At 37.0% G+C, this 18273-nt stretch overlaps 2 protein-coding genes across 3 annotated transcripts; one reads left to right on the forward strand and one right to left on the reverse strand.

Annotated features, from left to right (window-relative positions):
* Positions 1–4031: 4031 nt before the first annotated feature.
* Positions 4032–10549, forward strand: LOC147854998 (V-type proton ATPase subunit B 2). Of its 2 annotated transcripts, XM_087331040.1 has the most exons (15): positions 4032–4173; positions 4394–4494; positions 5371–5426; positions 5771–5869; positions 5954–6013; positions 6110–6221; positions 7417–7625; positions 7701–7829; positions 8040–8177; positions 8255–8405; positions 8476–8558; positions 8641–8688; positions 8772–8825; positions 9925–10008; positions 10114–10549. In XM_087331040.1, exons 2-15 carry the CDS (start codon positions 4443–4445, stop codon positions 10303–10305), a joined length of 1467 nt encoding a protein of 488 aa, XP_087187166.1. In that variant the 5' UTR covers positions 4032–4173; positions 4394–4442; the 3' UTR covers positions 10306–10549. The 2 variants fall into 2 exon arrangements, with proteins under 2 accessions (XP_087187166.1, XP_087187165.1); XM_087331039.1 differs by lacking the exon at positions 4032–4173 and having other exon boundaries at positions 4368–4494.
* Positions 10550–11836: 1287 nt separating this feature from the next.
* Positions 11837–15289, reverse strand: LOC147854999 (mannose-P-dolichol utilization defect 1 protein homolog 1-like). Its single transcript, XM_087331738.1, has 8 exons — positions 14935–15289; positions 14522–14675; positions 14113–14182; positions 12730–12796; positions 12506–12565; positions 12372–12432; positions 12242–12283; positions 11837–12107 (listed from the first exon to the last, which is right to left on the reverse strand). The coding sequence occupies exons 1-8, from the start codon at positions 15067–15069 to the stop codon at positions 12004–12006; spliced, it is 693 nt and encodes a 230-aa protein (XP_087187864.1). The 5' UTR covers positions 15070–15289; the 3' UTR covers positions 11837–12003.
* Positions 15290–18273: the final 2984 nt, after the last annotated feature.

Here is an 18273-nt window from a genome sequence, read left to right on the forward strand (position 1 = left end):
CTGCTATTCCTTTGCTTTCTAGCTTTTTGATTTTTCCCCCCTTGTTCTGCGTTTTGCGTTCTGCGTTTTGCGTTTGTGCTTTTTGCTTTTGCTTTTTGCTTTTTTGCCTTTGTGGTTGGAAAACATTTCAGAGGTCGCCTTTTGCTTTTTTTGTTTTTTTCCCCCTTTTTACTTCTGTTTTTCTTCTAAGTTTTGGGCTTTTTGGGCTTTTTTTGTTGTGGCCTTTATTGCTTTTTGCGTCGATCTTTTTGGCCTTTTGCTTTTTTTTTAAAAGCAGCCGCCACTCTCGACCCGCTGCATTGAAAATTAAGAAGAAGCGCCGGGGGAAGCCGTGTGAAACGAAACGGCTGTTTTCATAAACGCCTCTTGCCTAACACATCATGAGCCAAGCAATCGCTATAAAAACTGCACCAAGTACCCCACGAGAACCCATCAGTTTGAGGCATCGGTTCCTATTGGGCAGTCCAATCCATTCGAACTGTTAGGACATACATCAATAGCCAAGCAATCGCTATAAAAACTGCACCAAGTACCCCACGAGAAGCGATCAATTTGAGGCATCAGTTCCTGTTAGGCAGTCCAATCCATTCGAACTGTCTGGACTCGGGGCTTCGAAACCGAGACCACAAACATTGTCCTTATATCTTTATTTTCATAGAAATTGAGAGTATGAAGCTTATGTCTAGAAGTTGGCTTCTCATATTCTGCCTCTGCGATATAGATACATTCATCATGGTAGTTATCTTGGAAAACCCTCATTCATTCTAAGACTTAATCTTAGATTTGAGCTTATTATTTCGCCTTGTTCGCGACATCAACCCAAATCCCATGATTGATGTTTAATGTGAGGCTCCATCCACTCATCTAATTTTGGTAAACGAGTTAAGACCATGTATGCTCGTAACACGCAAACAAACAAGAGATTGACATTCTTGTCACATGCACCCTTGCTTTTTTTGCAAATGCTTGGTTGTTGTTGCAGTATGCTTTCCTGCACCTTGCCAATCAAAACTAATTTACATACTTCTAATTTAGATCCTCTCCTTGGATCATCCCTTTTTAGAGTAAGATGAATGGTTTCCAAGCTAATTTTGCTTGAGCATACTTTGCTTAGCCAACATGGATGACTATGCATTCAATGTTCTACAAGTGTTGTAGCAACTTTGACACACTCAAGCCTATAAACTTTTAAAAAACTACTCAAATTTGAATTCTCGTTTGAAGTATTACATTATTCTCAATAAATCTAAATCTTATGTCAACGTGTGGACATTGCTTTGATGGGTTGTTATGCTGCATGTATTTGATGCTTTTGATATCGCATTTTTTCGAACTTTTCCTTCGACTAATTAATAATAACGATCATCGTCAACGTAATATTATAATCAATCATGAAATAGACTTGTGTATTCGAAAATGCTAGATGCGAATTTCCCAAAAAAATGTGAATGTTTGAATCATTAAATCCCACGATTCCAAAACATTGCCTACTACTTTTATGGTGGGAATTTCCACATTATGATGAGCGAGTGCATTGTTATCTTCGCAAACATTCATCCATGGTTGTTATGTTGTAGTTCAAATGAAGTTTTGATGTTTCTTGTGTAATCTACATTTTTTGAAATTTGTTCCATAATTCAATAATGACAACATGATGATGGCATTACATGGAAATATCAAAATGTTAGATGACACGCCTTTAGAATTATGGCACATGAGACTTTACACACCCCTCCCCATCAAGTAGATCTAAATTTAGTTGGTTAGTGACGCTCTAACGTCATCCATGGCAAAGTAGATATGTCTAGATAGATACTTAACTCAAGCATAAATGTTCCGTTATTTATGTCTTGAAGTATGATGCCACAATCAAGAATGTGCTCTACAACAACAAGACCAACATAACCCTCCATGCTCATTCCATGTACTTCCATGAGAAGGCGCGAGGGATTAAAGCGTAATTAACTTATTATGACAACGTGTAAGCAAGCACATTGGCTTGGTATGGTCTCTCTTTAGAGATCGAATCCCATCTAATAAAATGATGAATTTCCCCGTTTCTAATATCAGAATTGTGAGTATATATGATCATGATGTTGAAAACACTACCCTCAATTTTACTCTCTAATTCACACACGTCAACATGAGGGGCATAATGGTAAAGGTTGCGCTTTGCAACCTCGAGATATGATTTCTTTCTGGTGTATTTGGTTGGTCTTGAATTCCATTAGCCATTTTGTGGCAGATAAAATGGATAGAGTACACATGAATTTAAATGCATATGCAAAATTCCACAAGAGTTGTCAATCATGGGCTGAATGACATTCATTATAATTACACAAATTGCGAGTTGTTGGAACATAAAAAATATTACATGACAAAGAATCGTGGAAATAAAGATCGCAACCTTTGTAAATATGCTTCATGATGAGGATTTCTATGTTCTAACACATGAATCACGGCTTATTGAACCACATATCACATGTTATTGAGCCACATGCTCCACATGTCAGGAAAATGTACAATCTCCAAACAAAATAAAGCATAAAGGCTCATTTTTGCTAAGCTAAAACGTTAGGTGTGACAAGATAAAAAAAACTGGTGATTAAATTTGCGACAAACAAAGACACGACGAGTTATTAAATTAACTATTCATCAAACCTAGAATTGCTCGAGTAATATTAGTGCCAAGTTTTGGGATGCGATGAAGATTCCTCCCTCTTGTCATGCTCAATTGTTTGATTTGATAGTGCTAACAATTTATTTGAGCTTGCTATACACAAGAACCACTAATTAAGAGTTATTTGAATGCTCATCGAACTACTGATAATAAAGAACAAATTTAACAACCTCTTTGAAGGATTTTGGATCCTTATCGTGCATCATCCAATGATAGTTTGAATTGGGAATGCCATTGACAAAACAAACAATTAACCAATTGTCCCCTTCTAGACCGGATTTTTGAAGTTGGGTTCAAGCATGGTGAACATGATCTTCTAGTGAGGAAAATTTATGGCGAGAGAGGTTCATTAATGCTTGCATTGCCTCAATGTGAGATGGAGGTTGTAGAAATTGACCCTTGAAATTTGTGACAAAGTCAGTCTAGGTATCTAGCAAAACCCCAATAGTGCGAAACCCATGCCACTAGGCAGCAAGTAGCCTTACCCCCTAATTCTCAATTCACAAATGCAATATTTGTACTATCTAGCTTGGGATAGAGCATTACAAACCAAGAAGATGGTGGGCGTGATGCCAATGGGCTCGAAGATTGGCAAGGAGGGTTTCACAATGTTGATGGCCAAGGCAACGAGCATTTTGGGTAACTGTGGTTCGGGATGCCACCGAATAGGGACAAGGAGCTCATGTGAATGGAGATAGGGACACTACAAATATGCTGATGTCGATGCCGGTGTTGGCACAAGCATGTGTAGAAAAGAACATGAAAGCAAGGTTTGTGATGCCAATGGTGGTGTTGGCACAAGCATGTGCAGAAAAGAACCCGAAAGGAGGGTTTGTGAAGCTGATGCTAGTATTGGCACAAGCACGAGCAAAAAAGAACCCGAAATTAGGGTTTGGTGATGCCGATGTTGGTATTGGCACAAGCACAACCAAAAAAGAATCGGAAATCAGGGTTTGTGATGCCGATGTTGGTACTGGCATGGACACAGACACAGACACAAGACACAGGCACACACAGACACACACATAGACACACCTCATCATCCACTTCAACATTGATAGGGACACTGGCATTGAAGATGCCGGAACTGAAGTTGACGATCCGATGCGGACCCGGAAGAAGGTCGGTCTGGGGAAAAAGCTATGGGGATTTTGATGATTTTGATTTTAACTAGTCAATTAATTGGAATTGGGGGAAAACCCACAAATTTATTATTCCCCCAATTATCAATCAGGAAATGTTGACCAAAAGACAGACAAACACAAGAGACACAGAACAGAGACAGAGACAAAGACAGAGACAGAGACAGAGAAGAGAGAGAGAGAGAGAGAGAGAGAGAGAGAGAGAGAGAGAAGAGAGAGAGAGAGGGGTACAGAGTTCGATTCCTCCCTGTACTCATCTTATATCGACAAGCTCTGTTTCTTTGCCTTTGCTGCACCACATCTCCCCATTTTTTCTTCAGATCTTAGCCTCTTCTGCAGCACTACTACAGTGTAAGACACCTCCCACACCCCTTCCCCTCCCATTCTCTCTCTCTCTCTCTCTCTATGTGTATGAGATGGATAAATAGAATTGGGTCATCGCTCTATTACACAACATTATGCACACATATACGCGTGTGTGTATAGTTTGTTTTGTTTTGGATTTGGATCACAAATTCCGATACAATTAGTTGAGATTTCTTATTCTTCAGATCTTGTAGATCATCCACAGAGCTTTGGGGAAGACAGTGAAGGAAAAAGGACCCATAAAGCAGTAAGCAATGGTGGCTAAAGGAGATGCTCAGAAGGAATACGAGTGCCAACCCCTCCTTGGTATGTATTCTCTTAATTCTCTGAACCTCAATCTCACACTCACTCTTAACCTTTCCTTTTCGTTTTTCTTCTCAGCTTTGTTCTTATGATTTTTCTTCTTTCCTTTTGTCCATATTAGTAATACATATCTTTCTTTTAACCCGGTTCTTATGGTTTTGTTCTAGGTTATACATACATATAGTATTTTCCTTGAACTTGTCCTTATGATGTTTGTCTGTATTAACATATCTTTCTTTATCTATCAGTACACTGTATAGATCAAGCTTTCAACTTGTTTTTATGATGTGTGTCATGGGCAGCCTGTGGTATTGAATATAAGCTAATATGTCTATTTCTTTCCTTTTTTCTATGTCTTTTTATCAACGCATTGTACAGATCAACCTTTGAACTTGTTCCTATATTTGTTTCATAGGTCGATTTTGGCCACAGTTAATATATATTGAGATATCTTGATTTTTTGACTTTCTCTGAATGTACTGCGTGGATCAAGCATTGAAATTATTATTATGATTTAGCCTATTTCAACCTTGAGTGCATGTTATCATATCTCCCCCCCTCCCCCCCTCTTTTTCTTTTCTTTGTCCGTCTATCAATGTATTACATGGATCAAGTTTTGAGATTGCTCTTTTGATTTGTTTATAGGATGTAACAATGTCTAGTAGATATCAATATATCATTCATTCATTCTCTTCTCTTTATACACCTGTTCCTGCTTGCAGAAACATGCATTCCATGTCTTAATATGCTCTTTATGCACGTACATACTATATGATACATCCCGATCACATTTGGCAAGAACTTTGAGCATGGTCCCTATAGACTGATGCTTTCCTTCCGTGTCCTGATATGTTTTTTATGCATTCTCCTGACATGCAGAGTACAGGACTGTTTCGGGTGTGGCTGGACCTCTTGTGATTTTGGATAAAGTGAAGGTGAAATCTGAATGATGTTTTTTTTGAAGGAATTTCATTATATATTTTCAGATAGTGATTATGTCCAAGTCTATGATTTGACCAGATAACAATGTTCATGGGGGCCTATATCTGACCTGATCATTTACATTCATGAATGCTATGCCATGGTCATAATTAATTGGTCACGAGCTAATGATGTCTCTACCATAATCGAAAATATCTATTGATGTGATTCTTATGCTCGTAGCTCATCCATGAACTATTGGGCCTATCTCTGCCCTAATCGACTCCATCTTTTAATGTTAGGCATAACCTCATATAACATATACCTTCCTCATGTCAACATTTCTGGTTTATGGCAGGGTCCAAAGTATCAGGAAATTGTGAATTTGACGCTGTCTGATGGAACAACTCGGCGAGGACAAATCCTTGAGGTTGATGGCGAGAGAGCAGTTGTGCAAGTGAGTACAAATATTGTCCAGGTGTGAACTTGGAATGGAATCAATCTATTGATTATATAAGCACATGAATGTTCCACACTGCAGGTTTTTGAAGGAACTGCTGGTATTGATAACAAACATACAACTATACAATTTACTGGAGAGGTTCAATTCCTTATTTTCTTCTGTTTCTTTTAATGAGTAATATGAAGGCGAATCAGTTTGAACTGATTAGAGTATATTTGCGTGTTGGGAATGAAGGTCTTAAAAACACCCGTCTCTTTGGACATGCTGGGACGAATCTTCAATGGATCAGGAAAACCAATCGATAATGGCCCACCAATTTTGCCTGAAGCTTATTTAGATATTTCAGGTTTGCACCTATCCTTTTCTTAATAATCTTATAACATCATATTGAAGTCATGGAAGTATTCTACTTCTGATATTGTGATCACGAGAGTATTTTATGCTATATATACCACAATAACAGTATTTTTATCTTAATTACACAATCAAAATAGATAATGAAATTATACTCAAATCTTGGTTGCATTCCCTGGCTAAGGCAATGATGAAAATAGAGTGGACCATGGAGTTGATTACATGACCACCATCCCAAGATACGGTCACTCTTGACTCTCGAGCTAGGTGCACAACATGTGAGAAGGGAATAGCTCATTGAACAAGCTTAAATGATTAGAACACATAAAAGAGGCTTAGAAACATGTGTTTTGATCTCCTAAGGATATGAATCATCCTGAATAATTAAGTTGGCACATGTCCAATTAATTCTGATAAGATAATAGCCGTTCCACATGTTATATCCATTTGCAATATGCATAATATTTCTCATGTTCATTATATTTTGTACACTTTAGGTCGGTGTTCTGTCACTTAGGAGTTAGAGTGGTACCATGGGATATGGCACAGGCTTGTACATAAAAATTGCATCTAAAGAACTTAATGAATAGGATAGAGTAACAAGCCCTCAGTTTCATCCACCCCAGATTTTGGTTCCCATTAAGGGGTAGGCTAAGCATCCATTGATTCTGCTATTTACAGCTCCCATCTGTTGCTTGAGTGAATGCGTGAAAGTCTCCAGAAGATATAATTAATGTTTGTTTGATGTCTTCTATTCATAATGTTGGCAACTTATCACTGTATGTCTATTTTCATGCAATGTACTTATCATCATCAGGAAAGTGTATTGAGGTGTTGGTAGTGTGAATAGCAGAGCTTCAGGATAGGGGGGATGTACAATGCTATGCCTGATTTGCTGAAACATTAATTCTATGATATTTGAACAATCCACTATTTCTAGATCTTCATCTTTTCCATTTCCTGTTTATTATTATCATCTGCTAATGAATTCATTTTTGCTGTATGAGACTTTTTTCCTGATGTAGCACCAGAAATTTAGATATATCACACTAGAAAAGTTGAGGGTTGTTTCAGGGGGTTATACATACATGAAAAATATTTTTTGCAAGCTTTATTGTATATATCTAGATTCTTTTATTCTTGTATATGAAAAATTGGGAATGACCCTGATGCTTTCATTTATGTAGGGAGTTCTATCAATCCTAGTGAGAGAACATACCCAGAAGAAATGATCCAGACTGGAATCTCAACAATTGATGTAATGAACTCTATTGCACGAGGACAGAAGATCCCTTTGTTCTCTGCAGCAGGTTTACCTCATAATGAGATAGCAGCACAAATCTGCCGCCAAGCAGGACTTGTGAAACGACTTGAACGTTCTGAAAATCTATTAGAGGTTAACAGATCTACTACTTAAAAGTTTGTTCTCCTAAAGTTTGTCTCTGGTTGTCTTACCTGTTTGCTTCTCCAGGATGACCCAGATGATAATTTTGCAATAGTGTTTGCTGCCATGGGAGTGAACATGGAAACTGCACAATTTTTTAAGCGGGATTTTGAAGAAAATGGTTCCATGGAACGTGTTACATTATTTTTGAATCTGGTATGATTTTAATAGTTTGAGCTGTTGATATTGAGCATCACTAAATTCCTAAACCAAATGTAAAGACTTGGATATTGAATCTGGTATGTGTATATCAGTTTGACCTGTCGAAACGTGGACACTTTTAGAATCAGGATCCAGGAAAATACATCAGTTAGATTTCTAAGCTAATCCTTCTTATATTAACTTTCCTCTGTATGTTATTTGAAGGCGAATGATCCAACCATTGAGCGTATTATTACTCCCCGTATAGCACTTACAACTGCTGAGTATCTGGCGTATGACTGTGGAAAACATGTCCTTGTTATTCTAACAGACATGAGTTCATATGCTGATGCATTACGTGAGGTATGCTGAAATGTTTCTATGCAATTGCCTTGTTGTTATTTTGTGTGCAGTTCTGTAACTGCTTTTATTACTCCCAGGTTTCTGCAGCACGGGAAGAAGTGCCCGGTCGTCGTGGTTACCCTGGTTATATGTATACTGATTTGGCCACCATTTATGAGCGAGCAGGAAGAATTGAGGGGAGAAAAGGATCTATCACACAGATCCCAATATTAACTATGCCCAATGATGGTAAAAACTTTATTTACTGTCACTTTTGAATGGTTTCTTGATGTACTTAATGGGGTTGGTTGTTTTGTAGATATTACACATCCCATTCCTGACTTGACTGGATACATTACTGAAGGTCAGATATACGTTGACAGGCAGCTTCAAAACAGACAGGTCTGATAAATGATTATCTCTACGACGTAGTTCGAGCTTAGCGGTTATATAATGCATGTTTCTAAATTGTAATTTTTTGTAGATCTACCCACCTATTAATGTCCTCCCATCGCTTTCTCGTTTAATGAAGGTAAGTATTGCTTCCTGTACCTTTGTGCTTCTCTAAAATGTGCTTCCACAAGATAAAAAGACAAATACAATATTTGTTTACAGAGTGCTATTGGTGAAGGAATGACGAGAAAAGACCATTCGGATGTGTCAAACCAGGTTGGGTCCAATTAATATTATTTTAAATCTGTAATCAGCTGTTTGTTTTAAGCTACACTAGATATGGTGCCTAGTAGGTAATACCTGTTTAGGATGAGAGGGCTCATTTTCAGGAGTTGTCCCTAAAGTGAGAACATAATAGATTGTCAAAGAGAGTGAGAGAGCTATGGTGATGTCTCACCAGGATTCAATGGTGCCTACTAGGCACCATTGAATTATATTATTTGTAATTAATATTATTTTAAATCTGTAATCAGCTGTTTGTTTTAATCTACATTAAATATGGTGCCTAGTAGGCAACATCTGTTTAGAATGAGAGGTTTCATTTTCAGGAGTTGTCCCTAAATTGAGAACATAATAGGTTATCAGCGGGAGTGACAGCTATGTTGATGTCTCACCAGGATTCAATGGGGTCTGCATATCTTAGGGTCGTTTAGTGTGAATTTAATTGAAGATGATAATGGACGAGGCCCAGAAAGCACCAGCAGGGGAACCTAGAAGTGACTGCTAGCAACCATGGCATTGTCAGTAGTATTCAAGCAGGTTAGGACAACGAGAGGTTCCAGGGTTTTCGTGTGAGATGTAAGACGATAGTTGCAATATTGGCACTATTGGTACCACTTCAAATCATACTATTGGGAATAATCTTTTTCTTATTGACCAAAGGAGTGCAATCACATAAGAAGCTAACATGTTCTGCCAAATGCTGCATAGCTATGGTCTGCACATAGAAATAGGCTTCATATCATATGCACAATTGACCCAGCTAGCATTTGTGCACACTTATTGCTGTTTGCATCTAGATCTCAAGAGTGCTATCCTCGATGGTGTATTGCCATGCTTACCAAGGCACACGCGTGTTGCCTCACTTCCATGGTATGTGGATTCACTCCAGTGTAGTGGGGTGGGTCAAGACTCAAATGGTATTGCCTATAGCTTCCTCCTAGACTAATTTCTCTCCCAGAAGTTTCTTAATGTCTCTATAATTATGTTTAATTAGTGAGTTGGAATGGGAATGATTGTACAATTGTCAGGATTCTGTAAAACATGCATGTTTGAAAAAATCCTCCTTCGCTCACTGTTGAGGTCATTTTGGCAGCTGTATGCAAACTATGCTATTGGAAAAGATGTGCAAGCTATGAAGGCTGTGGTTGGAGAGGAAGCTTTGTCTTCAGAGGACTTGGTAAGGACTCTACTTACGGTGGCATTTTGAAGCTCTTACTCAATAAGGGGCAATAGTTAATGATCAATGTTATGAGACCATGTTGTTTATTCTTCTTTGAATCAGTTGTACTTGGAATTCTTGGAGAAATTCGAGCGCAAGTTTGTCACACAAGGAGCATATGATACTCGGGATATTTTCCAGTCGCTTGATCTTGCCTGGACTTTATTGAGGATCTTCCCTCGCGAGCTTCTACGTCGTATTCCTGGAAAAACCTTGGATCTGTTTTACAGCAGGGATGCCGGTCAGGGTTATTAAATGATGTGTTTTGCCTACTCTCTTTGGGACATGATAGGCAATTTTTATTTTAGGAGGTGCCAAGTATACTCAAGCCATATGAGTTTGTTAAATAAGCAGATTTGTGATCATCATTGTCCTGTTATTTAATTTGTTTGTCATAACTTCACCCACTGATTGTTTGTGGGTTTGAGTTGTGTAATCGAGTATCATATTTTCTTATATGAAGCAAGGGTATTGCCAACCTACCTTTCCTTTGTGTGAAGGCTTTGTCATAAGTCTTGTTATTTGATTGTGAATCATATATTGTAATCATCACTTTATAATACATGCAATGCCATTGATTAGAGTAGGAAATATTAACCATAAGAGTATGGTATCAGTTTGCATGTAATATTTAATCCCTTTTATAGTGTATGTAGAAAACTAGCTAGAGATGATATTAAAAGGTTTAAAACAGTTTTTCGTTCTATGTTTCTGAGATTCTGATTTGATATCTCACTAAAACTTAGTATAAAGTGACGTCATTGAGCAAATCATTACCTTACTGTACATTCACAATCTACCATGGATTTAGCAATTGAGAGGAGAATAAAAGATATTTTGCTCTAGGAAGCTCAGAAAATTAATAGATTCATCATTTCATCTGGGGAAGTAATGACTTCTGCAACTGCAGGAAAATTTCTTGGAGTACTCTTTGTATCTGCTAAAGTTTTCTGTGTCAAATCAAGTGGATTTATCAATGGCACCTTGCAAAGTCCATGCACATTGGAACTAACAAATATCATGTTTGCTAATAACTTGACAACAAATCTGATATTTTTGCTTTGCCAAGTGGAATGGTGAAGTATTAGGATATCTCCATATTTGCTTCATGAATACATGCTACATAAGACTCTTCTTAACTAATTTCAAAACTGGCAAGGGCAGGACTTCGTGTATATATACAATATTATGTGTGCTAATGTAGGTACAATACTATGTTTACTAATGTACGACTATAAACCAGTCTGACTACAACAAGAATGAGAACACATGAAATTAACATTTAAATCACATTTAATGCACAGTATATTCCTCAACGCTTATTACAAAATGGATATCCCATGTTCTCTAATGAGTGTTTACATACGTTTTAGAGCTCAAATTTTCATCATGTTGTAGCTTTGATTTTCCTGATTGTCCTCGTATCCATCCCTAAGTTTGGCATCACTCTGATAAGAATTAAGAATTGCAATAAAATAACAGGGGTTCTTTAGTGAAATGGGTATCCACATTTGTTTCTGAACCAATGGGCCTGCAAGATTACGTCTTCCTTCAAATTCTTCTTCAATTTGTAGACTTGAGAGTTGTCTGCAATGCACTCCGATTTGAGGTTCACATTGCTCTCATTGCAATCCTCCCCCAATCGCATATCTCATTTCCCCCTTTACCCTTCCCCTCTTTTTAGTGCTCATCTCAGTAGGGGATTTCAGACCATTAACCAAAAGCATCATGACAAATACCATGCAACAGAGCAAACGAAAGAGAGGTTGATATATGGTATCTGAAATGTAACAAAGCACATATAGAATTTAATAATTAAGGCGAAAAGGGAAACCGAAACATTAATACAACGCAAAATACAATTATGAAGGTGCTTTTGTTACAGGAATGAGGAGACATCTCAAGTTTCAACCTTGCCATCACCATCACCATCATTTAAGAGAGTGAGGAGATCTAGGCAACTTTCTTTCGTTTGGTTGTCTGGGTGCCTCCATAGAACAAGAGCTGATACATTAAGATACTATTGGTAACAATACCAAGCAAAGTACCCACCACCACTATCCAAATGTTAAAGAAGCCACATCTTGATTTAGATAAAAGTTCAAAGCCTTTTTCAGCTGTCCAAAAAATCTTAAGAAAACAGAAAGACAATCTTAAAGATCACTGTTAAACTTGACATATTGAAGGATACTGCTGAGAGGAGCCTTCTCTTGCAGACTTGTAAATAGCCGTGCTGAAAAATGAAAATCAAGTGTATGAGGTGAGGCCATTCAAAAATAGAACTATTTGTCAGCTGAATTTAGATATATATGGTTACGCACCAAAGCAACCTCCAAAGTTCATAAAGTTTGTAATGAAGCTTAATTGGCCAGTACTCTTATTCTGTAGATAGAAAAATCGTAACACAACAATCCACACCATAATGAATGCAATTAATAATGAAATTCAAATATACCTGAAAATTTTCAGCAATCTGTGGAATCTTAGAAACTAAGAATATTGCATGCTGGGAAGCCTGTGCAAAGTAAACAATAAGTGAAGGGCGTAATATAAACTAGCCATGACTTGTGCATGTAATAAAGATCAATTATCAACTACCATATACTGGGCATCAAATAACTGAAGGATTAATTTATATGCATGACCTGCATGTGACATAACAATAAATGAACAACTTACATATAACGCTTCAAACAACATTGGATCCAGACGTCCTACCAGAAGATATGGAGCCAGAGCACAGTATCTGTATAAGATTAAGAAACAGGAAGCAATAATGGTAACAGACGAGAAAGTGTTACATGGATAAAGATGATGAGAGAGAATTACTGTTCTACTGTATGCAGCCACCCCTAAGCCCTTAAACCTTTATTTGCTCAACAAAACAATGTTTTCTTGGACAGCCATATTATATTCTTATACTTTTCAATGGAATAGGATATACACCTGTCCAAAAAACGCTCTCCCCCGTTCTACCCTAGCATACAAGACACTATTGAGACATCACTGAACTTTCTAACCAAACTGACATTACAGATTTGATATGTTGTAGTGTAAAACAGTGACAATTGTATAATGCCATCTCACAACATTAACAAATAAACAAAAGTTTAAATATCAAAAACTTGTTGATCTCATGATCGATGGATTCCGTCTAACGGGAAGAAAGCATCTCCTCAGGTAGAAATGCAGGTAGGGACATGCTCATCGCGTCAAGGCTGAGGGATATACCTGATTCACCCAGGCAAAGATGACAAATGATGTACAATGATGGACATCTAATGCAGAAAGCATGCATTCTTTTTTCTGAGAAATAACCATTTATTTTTCATCAATAAGGCTGATAGCCGTTGAGACACAATGAGGGTAGAACTATCATGTCGTTACCAGTGTATGTGTTGTGGAAGGTGCCCACACCCATGCAAGGAGCATAGACTATCTTGGAGGCATTAGTTAAAAGGTTAGACGAAGGCAGTTTTGAATATAAATTCATGCATAGTCTGAATAAGTATAGCCTGATACAATACTAGGCTTAAATATATGCAAGGGTTACCTACCCTCATGCGCACCATCGTCCTTCTCATTTTCCACATATGTAATTATATTGGTGACAAGCTTGAGTTACTCTATGCAAATCCTTAACTCAAGGTTCAAGGTTAAACATTTCTAGGTGTCACATGCAATGCATCTAGTTCTCTAGACAGCATCCATGCCTCAGCTCAAAGGATAATTGATTGGAATTAATCTTTATTTCTGGCCTTATTATGTTGTTCAATACATACATTGTCTTTTAATGACGTTGTTCCTAACACTGCCACATGCTCAAGAAACTTCTTGGTAGAAACGAAGATGTGTGTGACCATTGAAATGATTGCTGATATAATGGTATCTGAATGTTGGCAACCTAAGAATTACATGTTGATCATTTGTCTAATTCATGGGTAGATGCATTTAAATCAAACTGACATGTTTGGAACTCTTTTGGCATTAATTCATGAACTCATATTGCAAAACTATAGCCTATTGCAATCATTATCAAAATAGCATGATAAAAAAGGATACATTCCAGTTTTCAGCCATGTAGAAACACCCAGTGAAGAATAGTAGTACATAAGGCCAACTTGTACTATAGCTGCAAACAATCAATAATTAAGACATTTAAGCATCAATGATCTCCAACAAAGAATACTGATCACATAGACCATGTGCTAATCTCATTGATTAAGTACAATTACATGGACTCAGCATCAGGCCATAATCAAATACATAGTATCTATAGAACTGATGTCTATAGTGGAACTATGGTAATACATGTATGCATACATACATACATACATGTCATCCGTCTTCTAACCGACACCCATTCGTCAAAATAAATGGCAACAAAATGTGGGTTGCTCAATATAATATGTATATATATACTACCAGAATCATTACTTAACATAAGGAAACGCTGATGCTCTTGACTTACATTGAAGAAGAAGGAAAACAAGCTCTCCATAGGCGGAAAAGGACAGATCTTTGAAGATACAATATGCCAAGGCAATGGTAAAACCTACGACTTCAAGCTCAAAAGAAGCGATGCTCAATCCTCTGATGCTTTTGTTCTTGAGGATCAAATAGATCTGAATAGAATGAGAAAGAAAGCAAGAAGGAATTAACATAAAGAATCTCAAGTGTAGACACGTTAATGAATCTCTCTTTCTGGAGGCTTAAGGTGCCATCTTTATTTATGGCATCCTTTAGGAGGGAGAATTCTCTCTCTCTCTCTCTCTCTCTCTCTCTTCCTCCCCCCCACATTCCTCTGACAAAGATCAAAGTTATCATCCACGTGGGCGATAAAAGAAATCTATTCTAATCTCTATCTCTCTGTGAATCATTTACCTGTGGAAGTTTGCATATAGTAGAGGCAGCGATTATAGAGTAACCAAGTAGCTTGGAGATGAGGGGGAAAATGCAATCTGTGGTGGAAGGAAGCTCATGCTGAGAGAGAGAACGAAACACACAAGAAAGATCCATCTCTCTCTCTCTCTCTCTCTCTATATATATATATATATATATATATATATCTGTGTGTGTGTGTATGTGTATATATTTCTGTGTCTTGTGATGGGTAGTTGCTCTGCTCTGTTCTGTATCTCTTGATTTCAATTCAAAAACCCATTATTCCTTCCTTCCTTCCTTCTTTTCCTGAGTAGAGCTTCTATGGCATTATATAAAATCTGCCTCTCATCTCTGCTTACTCTGCCTCTCTATCTTTACCTCAGAAATTACCTCTCTCTGCCTCTGCCTCTGCCTCCAGACTTAGTAGTATGTATGTATGTAGTAGTAAATTATCATAGTATGAACCATACGTACCATATCATTCGCGAATGTTTCAATCATTCGAGTATGGCAAACACCCTCGAAGTATGGTAAATACCACACCTTTTGTATTTATTATTAAGGTAAAAAAATTTTAAGGTGAGAAATTTAAGGTAAAAAGTGTAAAAAAGAAAGAAAGAAAGTTTTGATAACATACGCATTCGTTTACATTCGTATGAAAGGAATGTTTGCCAATGCATTCGAGTACTATGGTAGTAATAGTGGCGGTGTGAACACACACACACACACCCCAACATGGCCCTCTCTCAGGCATTGACCTGTGCCGGTCACTTCGTAGTGTCCACATACATGAGATTGGGAAGAGGAAGAAGAAGCATATTGGCATGGACCAATTTGCTCAATGTGACTCGCTCAAATCCATCACGAATGTGCACACTTCCGTGGGTACCCACGCCCATGATGTAAAGACCCACTAGTAAAAAAAAACGGGGGTGGGGTGGGGGGGGCATTGGGGCAATACAAAATCAATGTCCGGAGATTGCAACGGTATTTTTGGGAGCTGAAACTTGCAAGCTTAAACAAACAATCACACTGTGTACACACATCATAGGGTGTTTTGGTCACACCATTTCCACGATCTAATAAAAATAGCTCCATTCTTCTTGTTAACTTTATTGGAACTTGAATTCTCAGGAGTATTAAAAGGATCTCAGCGATAGGAACTTGACGTCTCATGAGTATTGAAAGGACCTCAACAATAGTAATCAAACGTGATCCGCTCTCTTTAAAATGTGAAAGTTCCTGTCACTATCTCTTTTGTTTTTTTATATCCGCAGAATATACCACTATGCAACCATTGTTTCAATGATGTAGCTATTTTTCTTTAATAATATGAGTAGGACTCTAATCCGAGAAAAAGGTTAAGACTACAAAGTTTATCCCCTAGGTCCTAAGGCTTAATTCATTATGTGCTACACAAAGAAGCTTTGTGAACTAACCTTATACTTACAAGCATAGTATGAACCATACATACATTTGCATTCGAGAATTTTGCAATCTTCCGTGATGGTAAACACCCTTGAAGTATGGTAAATACCATACTTTGTATTCATTATTTATTATAAGGTAAGAAAGTTAAGGTAAAAAGTGAAAAAAAAAACATAAGAATGTTTTGATAACATACGGATTCGTATTGCATTCGTATGAAAAAAGAATGTTTTCCAATGCATTTGAGTATATTACGTACTATGCAAGTTATAAGTATAATCTACCGGCACACCCAAAAAGTAGAGATTTGAACAACATTTTATAAAGCAACTCACACACACATTATATGATTAATGCGTTGGAAACGTACACAAAGCATAAGAGTACAAAATCCCATGATTGATCTAAAACTTGTCTATGGCCAACATTCTCTTTTGGACATGCTCTGTTACTTTTTTTTATCAAATTGTGTAAGCTATCAAAAACATTAAGGTTTCATTTAGTTATTTTAAAATGTGTGGACTCGTTATTAAAGATGAGGTCTTTGATCAAGTTATGTAATTGTGTGACTATATACCACATTAATCTTCATTGCAGACTTGTTAAGAAAAACAATTCCTTAATCTGCTCCATGCTTTCCTTTCTTTCTCCCTCATCTTCTATTTGTGTAGCTTCTATTTTGACACTATTGGGAATTTTTCAGGTGAGAATCTTTTGCAATGATTGTCATATAAATGTTTGGCACACAATCAAGTCCAATTCAATAAGCATGCATACAACTGGGAAGAAACATTGTTTATACAAGTTACTTGAGGATAAGCTCATGGAGTTTATAAAGAAAGGTATGGATAATAACCAAATTGGTTATGTCATGAATGGATTAATTAGCAAACTCTCTAAACTAGCTAAGAAACTTCTTCGGACAATTCTAATTGAACCTAATGTTACAAATTACAATCTATGCTCTCACAAAATAAATGTGGCTCCTCAAGGACATTTTCACCATTCAACCACCAACAATTTAACCATAGTCTAAATCATTCCTTCTTGTTATTGCATCCTTGTACTCACCAATATATATATATATATATATATATATATATATATACACACACGCACGCACGCAACCATTTTTTATGACTCTAAATCCTCAACAATGCCATTTGTATCATCAATTCGCAATTTCATAGCCACATTAGTTACTAAAAAGTGATTGAGTTTGATGTATTGCTAAGGGGAGGAAAGGAAATTATTATTTAAGGTAGATTGAGTAACATGTTGAGAAGTATATGGGGGGAGATGATATGTAACTCTTTCATAAACGTAACATTGAGAAGAAAATTGTTGATTTGTAAACACATTGTGACAAGGTACAAAGACCTAGTGGAACTTGTAAAGGAACTTATAATTTTTTGAAAGATTCCTAACTCAATCATTATATTGTTTTCAAGTTGTGACCACAAATACCCAAAGTTTCTAACTAAAATGTTAGTTAAAAGGGGAAAAAAAGATGTTACTATAGTTAAAAGGAAAAGACTGACACAATAACACTACTATCCTCAAAAGTAATAATTGGCATGTATTCACATCACAATACATGTCAAAGATTCTCAATGAGTATTCTTTGCACATTCCTAAAGCGATCGATGTCTTAGTCTTAGTAAGATCTTCCAAATCAATAATTGGTATCTCAAGCCATGGTGTGTGTTGCAACCAATCTCCAAAAGGTATATTGAGAGAAAAATAAAGTTTTGATCAAGATAGGAGAACAATGTGAAGTGATAAGGGTTACCAAATGAAGACTCATCAATTGATTTTCGATAGCTACCTCATGAGTATTCTGAAATTGCATGTCTCCTTTAATGTGAGAGTTGAAGAGTATCGACATGTGGCAATGGCGGCAATGGCCTT

This window comes from Azolla caroliniana, unplaced genomic scaffold (genome assembly GCF_043228905.1).
Source record: "Azolla caroliniana isolate FFs.n. ecotype wild unplaced genomic scaffold, voAzoCaro1.0.p SCAF_15, whole genome shotgun sequence".
Lineage (NCBI taxonomy): Eukaryota > Viridiplantae > Streptophyta > Polypodiopsida > Salviniales > Salviniaceae > Azolla > Azolla caroliniana.